This window comes from Melitaea cinxia, chromosome 15, assembly GCF_905220565.1.
Source record: "Melitaea cinxia chromosome 15, ilMelCinx1.1, whole genome shotgun sequence".
Taxonomy (NCBI): domain Eukaryota; kingdom Metazoa; phylum Arthropoda; class Insecta; order Lepidoptera; family Nymphalidae; genus Melitaea; species Melitaea cinxia.
Window position 1 is genome coordinate 11,924,828 of NC_059408.1, and position 23,112 is coordinate 11,947,939.

The 23,112-nt window shown below is 34.1% G+C and overlaps 1 protein-coding gene across 1 annotated transcript; it reads right to left on the reverse strand.

Annotated features, from left to right (window-relative positions):
* Positions 1-1,804: 1,804 nt before the first annotated feature.
* Positions 1,805-21,003, reverse strand: LOC123660169 (protein lin-54 homolog). The gene is made up of 22 exons (XM_045595272.1): positions 20,916-21,003; positions 20,373-20,532; positions 19,553-19,638; positions 18,234-18,372; positions 18,095-18,108; positions 17,779-18,028; positions 17,345-17,457; positions 16,786-16,861; positions 16,558-16,646; positions 16,099-16,204; positions 15,388-15,488; positions 14,016-14,087; positions 12,984-13,080; positions 12,505-12,582; positions 11,969-12,039; positions 11,271-11,513; positions 7,223-7,316; positions 6,547-6,754; positions 5,799-5,910; positions 5,094-5,242; positions 3,761-3,950; positions 1,805-2,217 (listed from the first exon to the last, which is right to left on the reverse strand). Exons 1-22 carry the CDS (start codon positions 20,961-20,963, stop codon positions 2,206-2,208), a joined length of 2,508 nt encoding a protein of 835 aa, XP_045451228.1. The 5' UTR covers positions 20,964-21,003; the 3' UTR covers positions 1,805-2,205.
* Between the last annotated feature and the right edge of the window lie 2,109 nt (positions 21,004-23,112).

Here is a 23,112-nt window from a genome sequence, read left to right on the forward strand (position 1 = left end):
TGCTGATACTAAATATACCACAGAATGTCTTTATTCATAATGTGAAGCTAGCTTATAGCATGGTTATTAACATAATAACAACAACATTCAAATATACGTCATTAGATTACACGTTGTTACAGAATGCGTTGAAGAAATAAAGGTTCACTGCTCGTTCCCCGTAGGTGATAGCGTCATAATATGTAGCCTATATGTTGACCCGACTTCTTAATAATATTCGTGCCAAATTTGAAGTAAATCCATGCGGTACTTTTTGAGTTTATCCCCGCCATACATACAGACAAAAATTCTAAAAACGCGACCTAGGTATAGGTTTAAGGAGGCCCCCTTTGAGATGCGCATCAACGCTCACCTTCACTACTCGAGTTGTCCACTCTGCCTAGCCAAATTATAAATCGTAATATAATATGTAACACATAATTCAATGTACAAATTAATTATTGAAAGAGTCTAGGTTAAGCTATAGTTCGCGTCATATAAAAAGAACGCTGGCCTTCAAGCTGCGCAAAGGCGATTTATCGGTCTATTTGGTGGTATGAGGTAGAGCGCGGGGCGTGTGTATCACGCGCCGTATGCTTGCCGGTGTGCTATTGGTTGGATAGTTCGACGTCAATTCAAAATACTATCGCGCACAAAAGTTTTAAATTACGAAATAGTTTTACATAGAGAAGCGAGAAAAATTATTTATAACGTATAATTCGCGTCATGTAAAAAGAATGCTGGCTATCAAGAAGCGCAAAGGCGATTTACTGCCAACTCTTAAAAAAACCTCTACTGTCCATTTTTTTAGAATAGTCTAATTTGGTAAACAAACCCCTGTCAATCGTAATTCATGTTTTTTCCGCACTTATTACTCACTTTCACAGCACATTAGCTTACGGACATTTAAACATTTCCCAATGTGTGGGTAACACAAAAATAAAATCGTACATATTACGGACATTTGTAAAACTCCGTTTACTATTTATTTCACTAAAAACAAATCAATTTATCATTTTAAACACATAAAAACTATTAAAATACAAATTTTGAGAATAAAGATAATTAACATTTTTTAAATATGACATTTCAATAACAAAAAAGAAATGTTATTGCTTTTGTTTAAAAAAAAAATGTTATTTTGTAAAGTGATAATTATTATACTTATTTAGTGCGAATTATTATATTCGCACAGGTATTTCTACTATTTTTTAAACCTACTAGTAACCTAATAGTGGTTATTACTATACGAAGCCGTGAGTGAAAGCCTAATTAAAAAATAAAACAGTAGTACTTTCGTGCGCGAGTGTACCCATGCGCAAACACACCTCCTCCAGTTTCTTTCAGCGTTCTTTTCACATGACGCGAGTTATACTAGCAGGATACAACAAGTGCACCGTGCCAAGCCAAAGCCAAGACCAGCGTTACCAGAAATTTTTGCCCGTCTGATCGGAAAAAGTTCCGTGAAATTATCGTACTTTAGGAACAATTATTATTATCGTACACCAAAAAAAAAATTTAATTATCATACGTTTGGGGTCACTGGCTGAGACCGCCTTAGCCGCGGTTGTACCGGTCGTTTTATACACGTCAGAATTACTTGATAATACAATGAGTGAGGATAGGTGAGTATCAAACGATGTGCTAGGTGGCGTGATCGGTGCATCTGTTGTTTATAAATTCCTTGCTAATTGCCTACGACAGCGCAGGTGCCGATATATATGTTAAATTTAAATCTATCTTTACAATATTATTTATTTATTTATCTAATGTGGAATATGTACTGGATACATGTAGGTACAATATAGCAGTGAAAAAACAGTAATGGGTAAAAAGTTCCTTTTATTATATTACTACATATTTACACGTTGTTACCTTTCATATAAATGTATACTTATGACTAGTAAAATATGCAATTTACAACATCTATTTACAAAACATATAAAACGATAAAAATGTTTTCTTTCTTATTTACAACTTTAAAATATTCTATTTTGGCATTCAAACAAAAGCCAGTGATTTCATCAATATCAACAGTCTTTTCGTACTTACAAATGATAAAAACGAGTCTAATAATTTTGATGTTAATTTACTATAGCAATATAAAAATATAATAATTGCACCTTCATCTTAACGCCGATTTAGCTCTTTATTAATTTATATTATTCTAAAATATCACTCAGGAGATATTGCTGATTATACACATCGTAAACGCCAGCTCGAGTATCACGCTTGTCCCTGAAAAATAAATGTTAAATAATGTTGACTTGCAAAAGCTAAAATAACTACAAATTACGCCAAAATCAAGAAAGATGATTATGTATAAATAAATAATGAGTTTTACGCTAATTTATAACGAAACATAAATAAAGTGCGTGTGTCAACTCCGACACGTGACTGGAGGTTACTCCTTCAGAACAATTACCGGGATATTTAAAAATATATATTTAGCTCATTCTCGCGGGTTGGGCGTTACGTCGCTATCAGAGCAGGTCTCGTTACTGTTTCACACGATTTCACTCTCCATATTTTTTTCACACCATGGACCTTATATAGACCATTGTTTTTAGCTTTTGAAACCAAAAAAAAATTTGGTAGAATGAAACCCATTGTAAAAGAAAGAGAATACAACGAAAATGAAAGGAAAAATAAATTACGGGTAATCTAAGGTCGGTAGGGAAAGAAATGCTCAGAAAAGGTAAAGAATATTTAATAAGACAAGAAATGCTCAGAAAATGAAAAGAATATTTAATAAGACATCTACGATATTTTGAGAAAGTTGTAGAATCTTCTTTAAATTATATACGTAGATGCTTATTTATTGTTATTTTAAGATAACTGAAGGGTAAAAAACGGTTTAATGGTTTAAGGGTAAAAAATGGTTTTCATCTTTTACCATTTTCAAAGGCTAAAAAGCACTGGTCTAATATAGTTTCGTAAGTAAGCTCAATTAATTTTATTGTGGTGTGGCACAGCAGGATATACGATTCCGCCTGCATACATCCCACTTTTGGGCATAAGACCTCCTTCTTCATCCACTACGGGTTGACAAATATATTCCCTACAATGAGTAACAATCGCTATCGGTGTCTAAGCAATCAAGACTGACTGCTTTATGTCACTGTATTTATGCGTCCGATATGCAGTCGGAAGAACCACAAAGAAGGACAACCAAACCGGTTTTTTTTTTTTTTGTACAAATACAAATATTCACTCCGAGCGGGAATAGAATCTGTAATCCCAATGTCATATATGATTTGGTGTGTGTGACAGCAAGACATATGTCTTACTCAAAATCTAGCGCAGTCTGTCTGGGGAATTACATCATCTTTTAAGTAGAGCGTTATATTCCTGTAGTGACGGTAGCTAGAGCTCTGGGTCAGGGGGACGAGCCGACAACGCAATTGCAATGTTCCTGGTGTTGTAGGCGTTCTTAGACTACAGTATTTTTGCTATCATATCGATCTTGTTTGTCACCCTATTGGTAATGATAAGAATGTGCTTGGGGTTAGCGTGTGAGCAACCCGTGATTCTATAGAATTCATTAAATGTGCGAGCGACGGAACACAATGGACCGCACTGGCAACCGTGCGAGCGCTGCGAGTCCATTCAACCTTATTCTTTGTTTACATCTTCATTTATACTTTATAATATACGATACAATATAAAGTAGAATCCACTTAATCATTTATCCAGTATTCGGGTAGGCAGTTTTCGCTACCACACAAGACCGGGCACTGGCCTCAGCAGGTATATAGGAGTGGCGCACGTCGCGGCTGACCTCGTCGGCGAGCGGCCGGGGCGCGCTGTGGTGCGCGGCGCTGATGATGTCCTGCAGGCAGCGCGCGAACTCCTCCACCACGCTGCGCATCGGGTCCGCGTCGTCGGCCTCGTCGCGCTCCACCGCCGCCGCCAGCAGGCACTGGCACACCGCCTCGATCACCTCCGTCGTCATGAAGCTGCACGGCTGCCTATGACGTCAAACGTGTTACGTGTTAGAAGTATAGGCGAGAATGCTTTTTTCGTACCACTTGCTCAAAAAAGTGACATTCTATGCCACAAAAAGCGAACATAACAATAGTCATTTTTAATCTGTTAAAAACGGGGAAAGAATATTCTACTGAATTTCATTCATCCTCTAGGGGAGAATGTGATTTAAATTTGGAATACTTACCGAAATTTATACTCAACTACATCTGTGTTTACACCATTGAGTTTGTATATAAAGCATTATACATCTTTTTGAAAAAGGAATACGCATTTATTATGCAGTTATGATTATTAAATAAAATTACGAAAACCAACGAGGCCGTATGAGCTTGATGCCTTTGCTTTTCCAACAAAAAAATATTAGTCTAGGAATTTGCCGCGTTTTTGTTTTCTTCAATTACATAAACGTTAAGTTTATTTTAATTTATTTTTATAAATAAGTTAATGTTCTAAAAATACGTTACGATGTTAAATCAAAGCGACAGTGACAGTAAATTGTCGGATTCTATCAGTGCAAATGCTGCCACAATTATAAATAATTTGCTTCCAACAAAATCCAAGGTAAATTATTTAAAAACTTATAAAGAATTGTCAACGTGGAAAAGTGCAAAAGGCCTATCAATTTCAGAATCAGTACTTCTTGTCTTAATTAGACCAATGTTTCGAATGTTAACTTTTACTTTTAGTTGTCATTATTTTTAATAAATGCTTATCTCATATTATTATTGTATTAATGTTTTCGCAAATGGTACGAAAAGTAGAGTATTTTCCTCGATGATAAAGCTGTCTTAGTCTAGGGTGAACTTAAATCCCTCGCTACACTCCCCTCGATTCGCTCGTGATTTAAGTTTTTAACACCCTCGCTACGCTCTAAACCTCGATTCCTTCGTTACGCTCGCGATTTAAATCGTCACCCGCGACAGAAGACACTGCTTTATCCCCTTGGTTAATAATCTACTATTATTTTACTGGTCAGAAGATCAAACAAAAAAGAAATATTGAATTATTAAAAACAATTTTCCAATTTTCCTGATTCCTTATAAAAGCTTAGCTACAAAATAGTAATGTATGTGGTAAATATGAACGTGTTATCGCACGGAACCGAAGCACTAGTGTGTGCGTACTTGGCGGCGGCGAGCGGCGGCGCGCGGAAGTGCGCGGCGGCGTGCACGGCGAGCGCGCGCGCGGGGTCGCGGCGCCGCGCGCGCTCCAGCGTCTCCTCCACGTTGCGGCATCCCACACACTTGCAGATCGACGAGCACGCTATCTTCGCCTACGTAAACACCAAAGGTTTGGTACTTGCAATGTATTTAGGGGAAGGAATATACATTTTATTCTTAGGAAGTCTAATATTTCAGAGTCACACTGAGCGCACACCGACCGACACGTTTTAGAACCGCGTTGATCGCCGCAGAATACAGATGCAAAAAATACGGACTGCATGAGAGTAACGGCATCCGCTCGGCGCGACACGCGCCCGCGATTGTTCACGCTGAGTGGCCCAACAAGTAATACAAACAACCGACAAGCTGTAGCAGTAAATGTCGGCGCTGACAGCTACGCGTAGTTCAGAAGCGCTTCCTTGAAGTTCAAACATTTCGGCCTACAGCGCTAACTTTTAGCATACACTCAGCGTGTCTATAATTATCCAAAATCTTATAATTATTACAATCTTTAAAACGACATGAAATATTTAAATAAGATAACCTATCAATTAAAATATAGAATTGTTTAAAATTTATCGACTATTACTCTAATTTTAATTAAATAATAGCGTCTAAGCACCTATTTCAATTAAATATAATACAATTATAATCATAAAATCTCACCTCGTAACATTCACAATAGTTCTTGAGACAGCCACTTCTTTTACAATTGCAACCCTTGTTATGCCTCCGAATGATATCTGGCCCACCTATTTTAGCTTTGCCAATTTTTGGTCTAAAATAAAAAAAAAAACAAAATTTTTGTTATAATAGAAAAAAAAACTATATAAATATATAAGCATAGAGAAAGCATTTTTTTTTATTATAACAGTAATTGTATCTGTTCTAAAAATAGCGGTCTTTAATTTACATCTACAAGTTTAGTATACAATACACACATAATTGAAAAAAACCGGCCAAGTGCGAGTCGGGCTTGGGAACCGAGTGTTCCAGACAAACAAAATTATTAAAAATATTTTTATTTTATGATGTAACTAAAAATTTATGCTTTTCACAAATTTCCCTTTATCTGTGCTATAATACATTGCTTTGTACCAAATTTCAAGATACATTCACGGGAAGGTTTTAATTCCCTTGCGAGTGTCGAAAATTTGTAGCATAAACAGCTGTATCTTTTGATTGCATTGGCTTAAAAGTTTGATTTTTTCACAGCTTCAAGGCACAGTAGACTTGAGTATTTGATATGAACCTCCACGTGTTCCTAAGAAAAAGGCTATTGACAGACGGACAACAAAATGATCCTATTAAGGGTTCCGTGTTTTCCTTTTGAGGTACAGAACCCTTAAAAAAAGAATACAGTCAAATTGAGATCCTCGTTATTCCTGCTATTTGTAAGATGAGTACAGCTTACCTGAAAGCATTGGGATTCCTGTCAAGACACCCTCTTATGGCTTTCTGTCTCAGTTCCTCATTCTCCAAGTTATTGTGACAATTGTTACAGTTGCAGCGGTTACAAAACTCGCCGTTTGCGAAGCAATCGCAGTACAGCTTGAGGCATTGTGACTTAGTACAGTTGCAAGCTTTACGAGGTCGGAGTCCTATATCGGTCGCTACAAGATCTGAAATATACAAAATATATATTCATAAATCATATCTTTGAAATAATAGGTTTGTATTGTTTATATTCAAACTTATATTTTTATTTCTACATATGTTTCACAAACACATGTTCTCTGTTCCTGAGTTAGGCAACTTAATACCTGTGTTTTAGGTTTGAGTCGATATATGGAACCATTTGATCCGGCTCGAAGGACCAAAAATTTTAATTTACGAAACCTTTGTAATAAATATAAAGAGTTAGGACCAAAGTAACTAAACCTTACGAGTGATGTTTTTACACTGAGTGTATTAAGTATGATTAGGTTAAATACATATATTAAAATAGGGATGTAAGTTGCATTATACAAACACAAAAATATGAAATAGTACTTAACAATACATGTACGAGTAAATACTTCGTACAGTCGGCTGAGGTACGTGCTAATAGATAAAGATTTTTTAAAATATATATATAATAAAATGCAAACCTGTATCAGAAAGTGCAGGAGTAGTTGGTGACTGATAAGCATTCATAGATTCTCCTTCAATATTCACCATGCTCTCTGATCTTTGTGAGTCGTCCTATAATTAAATATAAAAAATTAAGAATAAAATTGTTCGGTGTTGTCTCAAACAAAAAAAAATATATATTAGGAGAATGATTAAAGATGTTTAATTTTAATGAAAATAATACAGAATAAGCACTACACAATGTTCTACAAACAAAGATATTTTCTTTTAGTGAGGATTGTAATGATGTCAATTGCTTACTAAAGAGTTCATAGGCTCAGGTACGATGATCTCGGATTGTTCATATTTAGAGGGAATGACGATTAGAGGGTGTTCGCCTGATCTGGCATTAGAATCATGTCGATCCATTGCATCTGTGCTGTTTTCTAAAGTTGAACTCTGGAGACAAAAATCTCTACTTATTCAATCTCCATAGAGATGTAGTGGCAATTATTTACTAAAATCATATTTAAAGAGGATTGTAATGCTAATGCCCGGTTTCCGAAAGGCTGATCAACGCAGAAATTAACAAATCACCTGTCAAAACTCTTGTTAAGCATGAAATGAGTTGCTAAAAGCTAAACTACTTAATTTGATCATACTTTCAGTTGACATAGCTGTCAAATTTGACTCTGGAATCGTATGTTAACCGCCATTTTGGGTTTCTGAAATACAAATTAAGCTATAATCATTTATCAAACGTCTGTCAAATACTCGGTAAACTAATCGGTGTATATCGGCGAATTAAGTTAAGGAAAACAATTATTTTGTTTCTTTAAAGGTTACGTAGAAACATATTAAAAACTAAATTGCATGCAGTATATTTTAAACTTATTTACACTACAATACTATATTATTACTACATTATTTCATACCACAATTCTGACGAATTCAATGAACCATTTTGTTAAACGCGACGCGCGCTTCACGCGGACGTAGTCGCGGGCAACAGTTAGTGTATTATAAAACAAAGTCTCCAAAAGTGTATGTGATCGATTCCCTCAAAATCTACGGAACGGATTTTCATGCGGTTTCACCAATGGAAAGGGCTTCAAGAGGAAAGCTTACAGAACGGTTAAGCCGATTATGATGAGAGTTTTACTGGAATTTGCCGGAAAAACTTTGTGTCACACTGATTTCAACGCAGGCGAAGCCGCGGGCACAGCTAGTATATATATATTTATAGGGACTATTAAAAAAATTCTTATAATTGCTTAATAACTAGAATTTAAAACAAGCTATTATAATTATAATTACTTTATAATATTTTCATACTACTATTTTCATACTCTGTTATTTTAATTTTATTTTTTCTAATAACAATCATTAATATTTCTAATAACTAATGTTTTTTTTTAATCAGTCTCTATTCTGTTAATTTATATTTTTTTAATTTTAATTTTTATTTTTATTTTTTTTCTAAAGATGCACTCTTCATCTTATTTTCATAATATTGTTTTTTTTTATATAATAAATAAATAATAAAACAGTAACAGCCGACTGTTATAACTTTTTTTTTTTGATAAATATACATAGAAATAATTAAATATAAATACAAATATTACACCCAGACTCAGACGGGAATCGAACCCGCAACCCGCCGAACAGAAAGCAGGGTAACACTACAAACTGCGCCAACGGGCTAGTGAGTTATTGTTTTTAGGAACTATTTTCTTTTTTTGTATCTTCCTTAGATGTTTATATGATGCTTTATTGGATGTTGACGTTGATTTGACAGGCGTGTTAAATCTAACAGTCGCTTAGTAGACCTATACTTTGACAAACGTTTCAGAAACCAGGCGTAAGTCTCTTTTATAACTATTTATGTATTCAATGGTAATTGAAAATACCGTAAAGTAAAATGCATGTTTCCGAAAACTTCAACACCTCAATAATAGACTCTTCGTTTAGCAGTGGTATATTTAATTTAACCAATTCAAGTTAATTTTCATAAATAAGCAGCCCAGTAAAAACATTTTATCCTATCGTCAGGAACTCCTCATTAATAATCTATACTAACATTATAGAGCTGAAGAGATTGTTTGTTTTTTTGAACGCGCTAATTTAGGAACTACTAGCACAAATTAAAAAAATATTTTTGTGTTGGATAGTCCATTTACCGAGGAAGGCTATTATAAGCTATATAATTATTTTAGTATGTCTGTACTAGTGATGTTCCGGATATCCATATCCATATCCGCGGATATCCGCGGGCAAAATGAGATCCGTATCCGTCACTATTCTTGCGGATCTTATACAGATCTTTTATTGATTTTCAAATTCAATTGACAGGATAAAAAGCTGCATAATAACTTAGATTATGTGATTAATAAAAACTAAAAAAAATTTGGCACCTTTAATCGCAAATATATATTCTAGTAAGTTATCATACTAATAGTATATAACTCAAAGATACTAAATCAACTATTTTATGAGATCACTATTACACTTAGAAAGTTATGACATGACTTTTATAAATATGTATAAGAAAATAACTTTTAACAAAACGTTGCCACTCGGCGCTCCGGCAGTATTGGCATGTAGTTATACAACTGAGGTGGAGCACAGCAGGAAATATCCTGCTCAAAATTTAGAGCAGCCCGACTGGGAAAGTACCTCGACCTTAATAATACTGATCACAGCTAAATACTGATTCTGATTAAAATACTGATTTCAAGCAGTGTTGTGTTTCTGTGGTGAGTAAGGTGTCCTGAGGGAAATTGGGGGTAGGGTCGGGAACGCGCTTGTGATTCTTCTAGTGTTGCAAGCATCTATAAGTGACGGTAATCGCTTACCATCAGGTGAGCCTTACGCTTGTTTGCCGACCTATTTGTATGAAAAAAAAAGGTGCTGTAATGAGAAAGCTACTAGCCAGCCTAAAAGCCCGAATGCAAGATAAATTCTATGGCAGTAAGAACAGATCCATATCAATTAGAATATCCGATGCTGAAAAGGAACAATTTTATAAAGAAACATAGCAGTTTTTCAAATGAGCTAATTAAGTACTTAGAAGAACGATTTTATTTCAGTTTTCTCCTTATATAAAATAATCCCAATTTTCACTAAAAAAGGAGACTTTGTTGTCATAGCTCTTGAATCTAGTAGAAAAATTGAACAATTCTAATGACATCAATAATAATGAATTGTATAATGATTATTGTTCTTTAAAAGAAACATTTAATTTAAATCACCTCCCAGAAGGAAAGATGAATATGTCCAAGGACAAAATATGGGCCTATTTTATTGTTAGGTGCAAAGAGGTAAAAAATTTAAGAAAAAAGTTATGTTTTTAGTGCTGCTAGTGTTATTCCAATGAGCAATGCTTATTGTTGAAGAGTATTTTGTTTACTGGACAATCTACGAATTTAATAAAAACAGAGGTAATAATTTCACTCAACTTTAAGGTAAATTGTTTGAATTACAAATTAAATAATGAAGAATTACAGAAATGGTAAAAATCTGTGAAAAGTACCACAAAATACATGTGGAAAGCCAAAATAAATTACTTTATTAAATTTCGTTGATTATTAATAATATAATAATATAAGTAATGAGAAAACCTTTTTCTGATTTTTTTTTTGTTAGTATTTATTTATATAGAAATTTATATCGGCAGCGGATGACGTAACACTAGCGTTAAATGTTGTATTTTTTAAATATATGCAACTTTAATTTTAAAAATTTTTTTTTTCTTCTGACCAAAGACCCAATATGTCGAATAATTGTTTTTTCTCCCGACAATAGGGTTATTTGATCTGGCAACCCAAGTCCTGCCCGTCGTTAGTGACGTCAACTATCGTTTCAAGGTCACGCACCGACACCGATATAAAGATCCGTATCCGTATCCGCGGATCTTGACACTAAATATCCGTATCCAGATCCGTATCCATATATACGTTTTTGACGATCCGGCACATCACTAGTCCGTACAAATATTTTTTTTTCCTTAAATTAACGCAGGTGAAACCGAGGGGCACTAACCATGGTTAGTTGCGGGTATCCGTTCCAAAACTGAGTCATACTTACGTGTCGTTCGAAATCAATCTCGACCTCGTCGACAGGACCCTCTGCGACTGCCTTCTCAATGAGAGCTCGCAGCGCACCCTTGGAATCGGAGAGCGACGGGGAAGGCGGGGAGGGCGGGGTGACGTGCGCGGGCGAGGGCGAGGGCGGCGAGCGCGTCGCGGCGGGCGGGGAGGGCGAGGCGCCGCGGGAGGCCGGCGGCGACGGCGACAGCGGCGCCAGCAGGCTCTGCGACGACCGCGCCGCCTGTGGCCACGTAAACACATTACTTTATTCATTGATTTGGGGGCTTTTGACTTACAATAAGAATTCTCAAGTTCTCGCTGTCAGGATTAATCCTTCACGCTTTTTATTTATCTATGTAATGAGTGAAATAAAATAGTGCTGAAGAGTTGTTTTGTTTGTTTCAATACATTAATCTCAGGAACTACCGGTTCAAATTGGAATATATCTTAGTGTGATGTTACTTTTACATAGCATTTTTCTCTCATAAACTGAACCACAATAAAAATTCACACTAAAGTTTTGAATATGTCAGTTATTTACTTCCAATAGTTATTTACTCCTACACTATAGTTTAAGCATGTTACGGATAGTATTTAGTATGATGTTTATAATACTACTTTTTACTAATAAAAACATAATATTTAAAAATTATTTATTATTAAAAATAAAATACTTATTTAAAATAAAATACTCACTGTAGTCCCTTGCGACGTTTTTGTTACGACCGGTGCTATCCTCACCAACTTTTGTGCAGGTTTCGGAGCTACTGGAAAACAAACAATTATTAAAATTTTGAAAGGGGCTAACAAAAATTGTTATTTTAAAAATAAATTAAAACAGTTATTTAAAATTACATTATGTGTGGATGTGATTATATTTAGAGATAATATTTGATAAAACATCTCGCTCCCTTCAGCCTTTTAATATCCCACAACTGGGCATAGGCCTCTTTCCCCATGTAGGAGAAGGATAAGAGCTTAATCCACCACGCTGCTCAAATGGGGGCTGGCGGATATATTCCTTACTATACTAACCGGGTCGACGGCTTAACGTGCTCTCCAAAGCACGGTGGGCAGACCCACAAGGACTGCACAAACACCTAGACCACGGCAAACACATGTATGGTCAATACAAAATGTTTGTCATGTGCGGGAATCGAACCCACAACCGCCAGAACAGGCACAATCCATGGCTGTGACCATTGCGCCAACGCGGCGATGATAAAATATACCTTTAGGTAAATTATTCTTAGTTCCTGCCACGACGAATGACGGAGTGGTCTTATCTGCATTCATTTGTATCAGGCTACCTATGAAATAAATAAAAGATAACTAAATAATATTTATCATTGTGTACTTCCTGACAACAAGATTTCAAGAGAATGAAGACACTGTTAAAGTTTCGTCTTCACTTTATGGCTTTTTTAACTAACTTAAAAAAAAGGAGGAGGTTCTCAATTCGATGTGGGTTACCTCACAACTTTTTACTGGGTATACCAATTTTGATGACTCTCGTATTTTGAAAGCTGGTGCTCTACTAGTTATTGTGGTCCCATTTAAATTAGTGAGATTTTACGAGTAGTTTTTGAGTTATCCCTATACGAAATATTTGTATTTGGAGTTGGTTTTTTTTTCTGTTTGAGAGGAAACAAATTTTTTTTTTACGTTTTTATCTGTTATCAGGGTAGTGTCTCTACTTAATAATACTCACCCTTACCATCTGAAAGCATGAATGTCTTAGAGGGCAGTGCTATCAACGGCTTGGCCGCAGGCTTTTGAGGGTTCGTTACCACTCGAAAATATTGGATCTGTAAATACAAAACACACAATTTTTTATAACATATCTAATAATACTATTCAAAAACGGGATATTTCCAATGTCTTGTTCACGAGTCTGAAATTTGCGGGTAGATCTTGACGAGTTTAGCAGTGTGATGAGCGGAGATCGCATTTGTTGCGTGGCTGCTTTAAGCCAGGTGTGAATAATTTTCTTATACATCTTGTCGAGTGTATTGAGAAGACTGGTGGGTCGATAGCTCGAAGGGATGTTCCTGGATTTGCCAGGTTTGGATACTTATCACGGTCGCCTCTTTCCACTGATGAGGAACGAGAAACGAGCAACCGGCTAGAAGGGCGTTGTAAATCATGACGAGCAGCATGATAAGCTGCTGAGGAAAGTGTCCATACCGGACTGCCTCCTTTCTTACACGTTTGCTGCGTAAACACTGATGACCACTACCATTGTCACTTTCATCCCTGCCATTGTCCCTTGCTTTACGCAATTTGGTCACTCGGTCCCGTGTTTTACAGACGAAACACACCTTATCGATTCGCGACTTGCTTATATCACTCTTCAAGGGTTTGCATAACCTAATCTCCGGATTTCACACCCTCGACAGTTGAAACCCATTTTCCCTTAGTAATTTCAATGGCTTCTCGTACCAGTCGGGGTATAATATAATGGCGTTCTGCCGCGAGTATCTGAGCATTATGAAACTCAATCCAATGGTTCAGTCCGGCTTCCAGAAGATGTTCCACGAGGCAGGATTTCTTGGTGTCGTTGTTTTTCACCACCTTGATGTGTTCGTTAATACGACAAGATACCATACGTTTCGTCTGTCCCACATAGAATTTACCACTCGTACTTACAAATCTTAAATCTAATAACAGCTTAAAACAGCGATTTATTCATTTTATTTTTCTATTGTATCAGAAGAATTGATTACGAAAATGCAAAACTTACCCCTTTACCGGGAACGTTAATTTGATGCAATTGAGAGCGTTGTGCCTCCACGACGTTACCCTCTTTAGCAACCTGATTTTTTAAATTATATTTAGAAAATAATACATTTTCTTCGTTTTTTTTTTTTTTATCTATTTATTATAACAAATTTTAGATGGCAACGTTAAAATAATGTTACTAAAGTGACTGAACTATACATCAGTATGCATATTGATATTAAACTATAGTCTATTTGCGTTAAGAAAATGGTGACTCATCGCTATCACTTAGCTTAGCAACGCCCCTTGGCCAATCAAATCATTGTAATTTAAAATAAGTGCGTTCAACGAAAGGAGATACTAGACGTAAGCAATGCCCATCATTTACTCGTGGCGACGAAGGAACAAACAATATATAATCTATCTCTTTCACTCTTGTTTGTTTGCTATCTGCTGCACGGCTCTCAGCTAGGGAGGCGCAAGGTCAAATGAGACTATAGATGGGTTTGAAAACATTCGGACGGTCCTTTGATTTCGTAGATATTTATTTTTATTTTATTTCGTGTCCTGAAACCATACATAGAATAAATAAATATACATTCAAGAATAACTAATTGTTCGTTTAGATTATATATGACTAGCTGTGCTCGCGACATCGTCCACGTGGAATAGTGACTGTAAATTTTCAACGTGATCCTTTAATTGTGCATAACTTTTTTATTTATGAACCGATTAACATAAAACAAACGTTAAGTTTTAAAACAATGTTAAGCTAAGCTTGCTACAATATATTAGTAAAAACCACATTTAAATCGGATAAGCCGTTTCTGAGATTAGCGTGCACAGACGCACAGACAAACACAAATTCTGACAATCATTGTGTTGGGAGGTATTTGCATTGATAAAGGTCCCAATAATATTTTTTCTCATATATCTTAAATGTACAGACAGCGACCTGTTATATTTTTATTACGTGTAAATAGTTAATAGTTTTTAAATAGTAATTATCAAAATATAAATTTATTTTACATTTTAAAAATTTTATGTAAGTAAAAAAGTTTACAAAACACTGCATAGGCGAATGACTTGACATTTGGTTTGTTTACGTCTGGTATCTCCTTTCGTTGAACGCACTGTAAATGCTTACTTTAACTGGTACATTATATGAATACTGTAACATTTAAGTTATAGTGATGAGTTACTCTTTCTTAGTGCAAATGAACTCTAAAACATTTTTTAGTCAAATTAAAGAAAATAGCTTTAAATCCATGCCATATTTTCAAATTGAAATAGTAATAATTCAACACAAATACCTTGGTATTTCAAAAAATTAATAAAATTATTAAGTTTGAATCCATTAGGTAATACAGAATATTTTAATTTTAAAGACTTACTTGCGTCGTTTTAACAGCAGCAGATGGGTTTAATATTACATTTTGCATCGGATTTGTAGTAATGACAACTTTCTGTTTCGTCCCACTGCTTGATGTCACACCTACAAATTTGTTCATACATACCAATTTGATAATAAAATTGATTTTGCAATAAAATTATTTAAAACTAGCTGTCCTACAGACGTTGTTTAATCTTGTTTACTGTCAAACACATAAAGTTTGAGTAATCGTTACGTTTTCTAATTTTCTGCTTTATTTATCATGTCATAAAAACCTGCTAAAAAGTATTAGAAATCTTTAAAGAAAAAATCAGCTCGATCGGGCATTTTCATTTACCTATATATTAATACGTGAAGCTAAGACTTTGTACCTCTTTTTACGAAAATTGCGCGGACGGAGGAGAATGAAATTTCGTACACCTATAATTTATAAAGAGGAGTGCAGAATGCTATTTTTTTTTTAATTCTGCATAAAAACATATTAAGTCAATTAAAAAAACATTACACACATGTATTTGACACACATACGCATAATATTACGCTCTTTTGTTGGTTTTCAGTCTGTAGTCAAATTAAAAATTTAAAAAAAGGTTCTTTATTTTCATAATTTTATGGTTTCTTTAGCTTAAATTTTTAATTATGGTCGAATTTCGAACACTGGGCGACACTGTACAGATTAATAACATCAATAAAGTTACCACAATTTATTTACTTAGGGCCGGAGCGGGCATCAGTTTGGGCGTCGGCGACTTAATGGAAATTATTTCCTGTTTCTTTGCTATCTTTACTGCCGGTTTTCCTGGCGCCGCAACTAACACCTGAAATATGAATATTTTAAATATACAGAAATTACATATTTAAATGAGTCGGTCTTTAGTTTGGCTTTAATAGGCATTTGATAAAAACGTGGTATGATATTCTTAAAGTATACAAACATTCTCGAAATAAATAAAGCTGAAACTATGAAAGCTGGCGAATCAAATTGTTATGCCTTATAGGGCCTGAAATCAGCAGTGTAGCAATGTGATGGATTAAGAATATTCTCCTATATGGAGGAAACATTTGCCAAAAAGGAGGACATTGCAGGCTAATTCAGTCCAGTTCAGTCATATAAAAGAGTGAAACCAAGTGTAAAGTCTAGACAATAGTACATTATATAAGTAATACTAGCCTTATTTCCAAGCGTGAGCGGCAGTCCCGAGTGTTGCAGTGTTAGATAGCGCGGAGTCTCGCCCGACGTGCCTTCCGAAAAAGACGAGCCTAAAGGTGTATTTCACTTTAAAAGTTCAATATATTAAATGGAGTAAATAATGTTTATAAGCTTTAACACTTTTACAGTGAGGTTGATAGAATTTCATTTTGACATAGGTCAGGTCTTAAGCATAAAATTATGTCATACCTGGAACAGTTATGACCTTAGTCATGACAGGCTTTGTCTGTGATCCACTGGCATTCTTAGCTGCAATTAATTGTGCCTGAAATATATAATTGATAAAACTTTTCATAATTTTATATTAAACATATGCATATATATATATATATATTACATGCAACTGATGCAACCATCAACGAGTTGTTGAATTTATTTAATAATTATTTTTTTTTTTTTTGTTCATTTAAATTGTTTATATGCATTCTTTTATTTGATTAATATTATTTTTGATAAAGTTTTAATTTAGGTACTTTTTTGTTTTTACTAAGTACAACTGTGATTTTTGCATGCGGTGTTAGCCTATAAGTGGTTGTTGCATTTATGTGATGTATTATTTCTCAATGCTAAACATTTATGAATCAGTGTAAACAACTGTTGGCTAACCTAATAAATAAACCAAAAATAAAATATGCATAATTACCTCATAATATAATTAACCGAAATGAAAAGAACATACCATTAATAAATAAATAATTAAGTATAATGATAGTTTTAAATGGGTAAGGATTGTGGAAATTAGATATACCTGATCTGAGTCAGCTCTGAGATATTGAACGGTAGGCACGTTGCCTGATGTCGACACTAGTTTAATTTTTTGAGAATTAGACGGGACCATAATCAATTGTTTTCCAATTTGTGCTGAAAAATTGTAAAGATTATTAAAAATTATTCATTATTATTATCCAAGTCTTCATTTATACAAAACTAGCGACCCGCCCCGGCTTCGCTCGGTTGCAAAAACTATCAGTGTTCCTCTATTATATTATGCATGTATTATACATATAAACCTTCCTCTTCAATCACTCTATGTATTTAAAAAAAACCGCATCAAAATCTGTTGCGTAGTTTTAAAGATTTAAATATACATAGGATAAGAGAAAGTGACTTTGTTTTATACTATGTAGTGATTTTATGAATTATATAAATGAGCATTTAATTATATTTACAATGTAAACTTACCCAAAACTGTGTTCCCTTTAGTGTTGCCCTGCACAACATTAGCAATGGATACTTTCTTCATTACACAGTTGCCTCTATTAGCGACTAGTGCCACAGGCTTAGGAGCTATAGCAAGTTGTTTGCTTGTTGTGTACGGCTTGGTAACTAGCTTTGGTGGTTTAGGTGCAATAGCCACTTGGCGTGGAGCAGTATTCAACACTGTTGCATCATTTCTTCTAACAGTTGTTGAAGTACGCATTGGAGACATTGTCTAAAATATTTTCATTTAAAATAGTTAAGTATTGAAAAAAAGACAAACAGTATTTATTATAAAAACATTATATAGACAGACTGACGATGCATTAACATAGAGATTACAACAGCAAAGTAAATTTTTCATCATCAGTCATATTTTTTTATAAAATTCAACCAATCTGTATGGCCAGCATGTCAAAGAATAGTATTTAACACCTAACAAAAACTAATAAAACCATTATATACCTTAACTGCGATAATTTTATGCTGCACTGAATCCTGTTTGACAGAGCTAACTATCTGAGGCTGGAATTGTAGATCTATCATTGAGTCTGCCTGCGATGCAAGTAATTGTTGTTGCTACAAAAAAAAAATGTTTATACATAAGATTACAAACAAACAAAGAAAGTTAATACAAATTTCTCTGCTATCTAAGGGGTTAACCATCAAATATGTTCCCAAAGAGGAGATCTTTACTTAGCATTATGAGATATACAAAGGGAAGATTTTTTTTCAACCTTTAATTTACATCATGGGGGTCTTTCAGACTGCTGATGTTTTAGAACCTCGTAGATTCCGGGAATCAAGTAAACTGTCCTAGACATACTAGACTGAGACTGACCTCACAGAGTAGACCGTCCTCCAGGTTCCCCGTCCTCTTTCTCTCAGTACCTTCGAGTACAGTACCATCAACGTCGTAATGGGTAGTGGTTGAGACATAGTGTACAGTTTACATAAGTAATTTGGGTTCAAGCTCAAACACTGTGAGACTACACGTCGTGTCGTGAAAATCTCATATTTTGCTTTATTAGTTTAAATACCTATGAAAATGTCACATACCCCCATGGTCCCTTCTCATAAAAAAATTAGTCCAACATATCATTTCACTCAAAAAAATGTAGGTATTAAGATATTTTCTGTGTCAAATCCTCATACCAAGGGGTAGTCTGGAGACCAGAAAGAACATTAAGTTCTAGTAATAAAACAAAAATAATCTTGGAATTTTTGTCTTCCAAAATTGAAAAGATAATCACCCCATTAGTGTAATTACTTTAAAAAGTATATACTCTTTTATTTGCAAAAATATGAAAATCAATGTTATATAAACAATATTATAAAATCTATTAGCAAAATAATATAGCAGTCTCTATGACTGAACGTCAGAAACCACATGAAAAAAAAATATGATGGTGGTAAAAGGTGAAAAAAATAACCATATTAATAATCTGTATGCTATTTTTAATCACAAAATTGGGGAAAAGGGGGGGAGGCTTTTGTAATTAAATATTTGTTAGGAGGTCACAGAAAGTGTTACAAGTTAGTTTGACAAAGGGAGGGTTCTAAACGATAAAATTCCGCATGGCATATTTTTTTGGATGACAAGCAATGAAAAAAAAAATCAAGTGAATACAAGATGCATTAAGTTAAATCATACAATACATATAATTTCTCAGCTATCTAATAGGCGAGTAGTTTTTCATAGGATTTTAGTTTTGCATAATCAATTTTATTGTGTTATTTGTCACATTAACAAACTTACATTCGACTCCACTGTCGTTGTTAATCCAGTTGTTTGGTCACTCTGCACCGAGTACTCCTGAAGGGAGAACTGATCTCCCATAAAATCTGAAACTATAGACATAGCTTAATTTGTAATTCTACTTATTGTATTAATATATATTTTTTAATAATTAATATTGAACTTATGAATTAACACTTAAAATGTTTTAATAAATAAAATGAAATTCACAAATTTAATTTGTTTAATTAAACAATTAATATGAAATTATACTGTGAGCTGCAGTCAATATTCCTTCTATCAATGACCTGGCTCACAAAAGATTAAGAGTTAAATTTATGTGTTATGATATTTCAAAGACACCAATACTGTTATTGAAACTCAAAAAATCGACCAAGTGCCTACATGTTACCATTTATTGATATCGAGCAAAAATAGGCGAAAAATCGCGTTTGTTGTATCCCTCTGTGCCCTCCTTTATTTTTAATTTTGTTTTGTTTTTAATATTTGTTGTTAGAGCGGCAACAGAATAACATAATTTGTGAAAATTTCAATAGTCTAGCTATCGCGATTCTTCTGGTACAGCCTGGTGACAGACAGACAGACAGATAGACGGACGGATGGATGGATGGACGGACGGATAGCAAAGTCTTAGTAATGGGGTCCCTTTTTTACCCTTTGCGTATGGAACCCTAAGAAATTTTACCGTTTTTTCATACACCATTCTCAGTTTCCAAAATTCTGGTACAGCTTGTCGCACTATGGTCATTGATATGCTCAGCTTAATAATAATATAACATGGTAAATATCCCATGTCTCTAAATTATCATCTTATTCTTACTAATAATTTCTTCAGTGCCAGTATCCATTAACATAGTTTGATCTTCATTGTGCTCAAACTCCATAGGTGTTGGTGGAATGGTTTCTTCTTGATTGCTTTGCTGTACAAGGACCAAATCTGCCTGATTTACGACGTTGTCTTCAGAGTGCTCAAAATCAACCTTATATGTGACAAACATATTTTAATTAGTAGAATAAAAGCGTGTCAAAGTGTCAATTTTTAGTTTAATAAATTGTTTTGTTTAGATAGTATAATTAATGTGTTCCCCGCGGGATTAAACGTGTTTAAAGTCTAAATTAGCGAGTGTCTTATTTTAAATGAATTATATTCCAGAATCAGACGATTTTAAATAAGTAAATACAATAAAAAAAGTCAAAAGTCAATAAAATTATTTACTATTAAGGCACGAATACAAAATATAAGGGATTTCTTAGTTAAATGTTTTAAGATAAATATGTTATATACTGAAATAACGTACGTTTGTAGTTACAAATAATAATTTAAAATAATAACTACTAAATAACTTTATTTATATACACTTACACCCATATCACTCTCCAAACTTAAAGGGTCGTCCAAGTTATGATCCATGTTGAGTAGCTATTAAATTACTACACTAGTTAAACTTTATGCGATTTTTACAGAGTATTTATTCACAGAAGGCTTAAAAATTCATGATATTTTGAGTTCAAAATAGGCCGCCATTTTAACTTGTCAAATAATCAGAAGCCTCTCCCGTAGATCGCCACGGTTGAAAACAAATTGTCACAAACACAAAACAGTATTATTGAGTAAGCAACTGATATATAATTAAATTATATAATTTTAAAAAGTACTTTTGATGTATCTGATACATTTGAACGTAACAAAATACTTGTTTAAAATGTATCCCTAAGGAAATAATTTTAAATTCGCTTTAATATTATGGCGCTTGTTTTAATTTTTTAAGATGTCAAAATAAGGTTTACCAACCTAAAATTTAGTCTTTGGTTTTGTCAGTTGCGTTCATTTATAAAAATTTGAGTGTAGATATAGATGATATCAAAGAGCAACACGGAGGGGAGTAGCCATGTACAGGCGTTCCCCTCTGTCAAGGTATAAGACCAAATGGCCATATGATCTGAAAGATCTGCCACGTCAAATTTACTAGGCATGGCTACTTACATGGCGTTACCTTTATACCTAAGTATTTTTTAATAACATTATTACTTGTATACTTCTTTTAAACTTAAAAATTACAAATATTATCGGTCGTGTTTGACTCGATTTGTTTACCAACACAGGCCGCTCGCCCTCATACAATATGCGGATCGGTCGAGCGACTGACAGTGTTGCAAAAGTGTAAAATAAAATCGGTATCGGTATATTTGCCTCCGAAAAATCGGTAGAAATCGGTAGATTTTTACTCGGAGTAAAACAAAAGTATTTTAAGTCAATAATGCGTTCATTTATATAATATGACCACGTTTCTGAATTTCGAAAAAAACTCAAGTGGCTTCCTATACGACTTCGAAGGAATACTCATATATTGACCCTTCTTTATACTATCCTCTTCAATCCTTCTGCTCCGCACTATTTAAAAAATCGATTTGAGTTTCTCAGTTATTCTCACGAACGGCCTCTCCGTTCGGAAGAAAGCCGGATATTGAAGATCCCTGCACATTCTACATCCTTTTATTCTAAATCTTTTACTATAGAAGCTTGTCGTCTTTGGAACTCATTGCCACTGTCTATAAAAAATGCTCAAACATTAGAGACATTTAAAAAACTCACAAAAGAAATGTATTTATCGTCTTAATGTATGTCAAGCAATTTTATTTCAATGAGTACTTTATGCTATGATGTTTTGTCTGTCATTTAAAATCTATCAGGTTTTTTTTTTTTTTTTACTATTATTGATATATATGTATTTGTGTATGTATGTGTAGGTATATGTATGTGTATGTATGTATATATGTATATGTATATATCTGAATGTATGTATATGTAAGTAAGTATTATGTATATGTAAGTAAATGTATTTGGTGTACATGTACGTTTGTGACTATGTACATATGTATGTTACATAACATTTTTGCGCCCTATCCCACACTTCTTATTTAGTCCTCTGCCCAAAGGTTGCCTGGAAGAGATCGCTGTAATAGCGATAAGGCCGCCTGTTGCAGCTGATGCAAACTTTATTTTTATATTTCATTTGTTATGCTGTTAAAACCTTGTATTAGTGTGCGAAAGTGTAAATAAATAAATAAATAAATTTATTTAAATTTGTTCCGTTAAATTAAATCAAATTCTTTATTTGCATGAATATAGTTAATACATAAGGTGTTATTAGTTACAATGTCTCATATAATCTAGCATAAACGGCGTGCAAATTTTTGTTCCATTTATAATTATAATTATTTTACATTACAGAAAAAGAAAGTACTCAAAAGCAATACGTTTTATCACTAAGAAACATTAATTATAGAAATAGTCCATACAAGCATCATAAATACAAACAAATCAAAGATAATAATTGCATAATTTAATTCTTCGCAGCAACTGCTAAATTGCTAATACCTAATGAAACAGATTATTAGTATTCCCGACTTCCCGTGGGTGCGATAGAATAGCACGTTGCCGCGAAAGAAGTATGAATTAGCGATGAATTCGCTTAACACTTCACAAAATTTCGCAACTACATTTAATTTGTTAAATGTGAATTGAATACTAATCCTAATCCATCGAAATAATCCAAAAA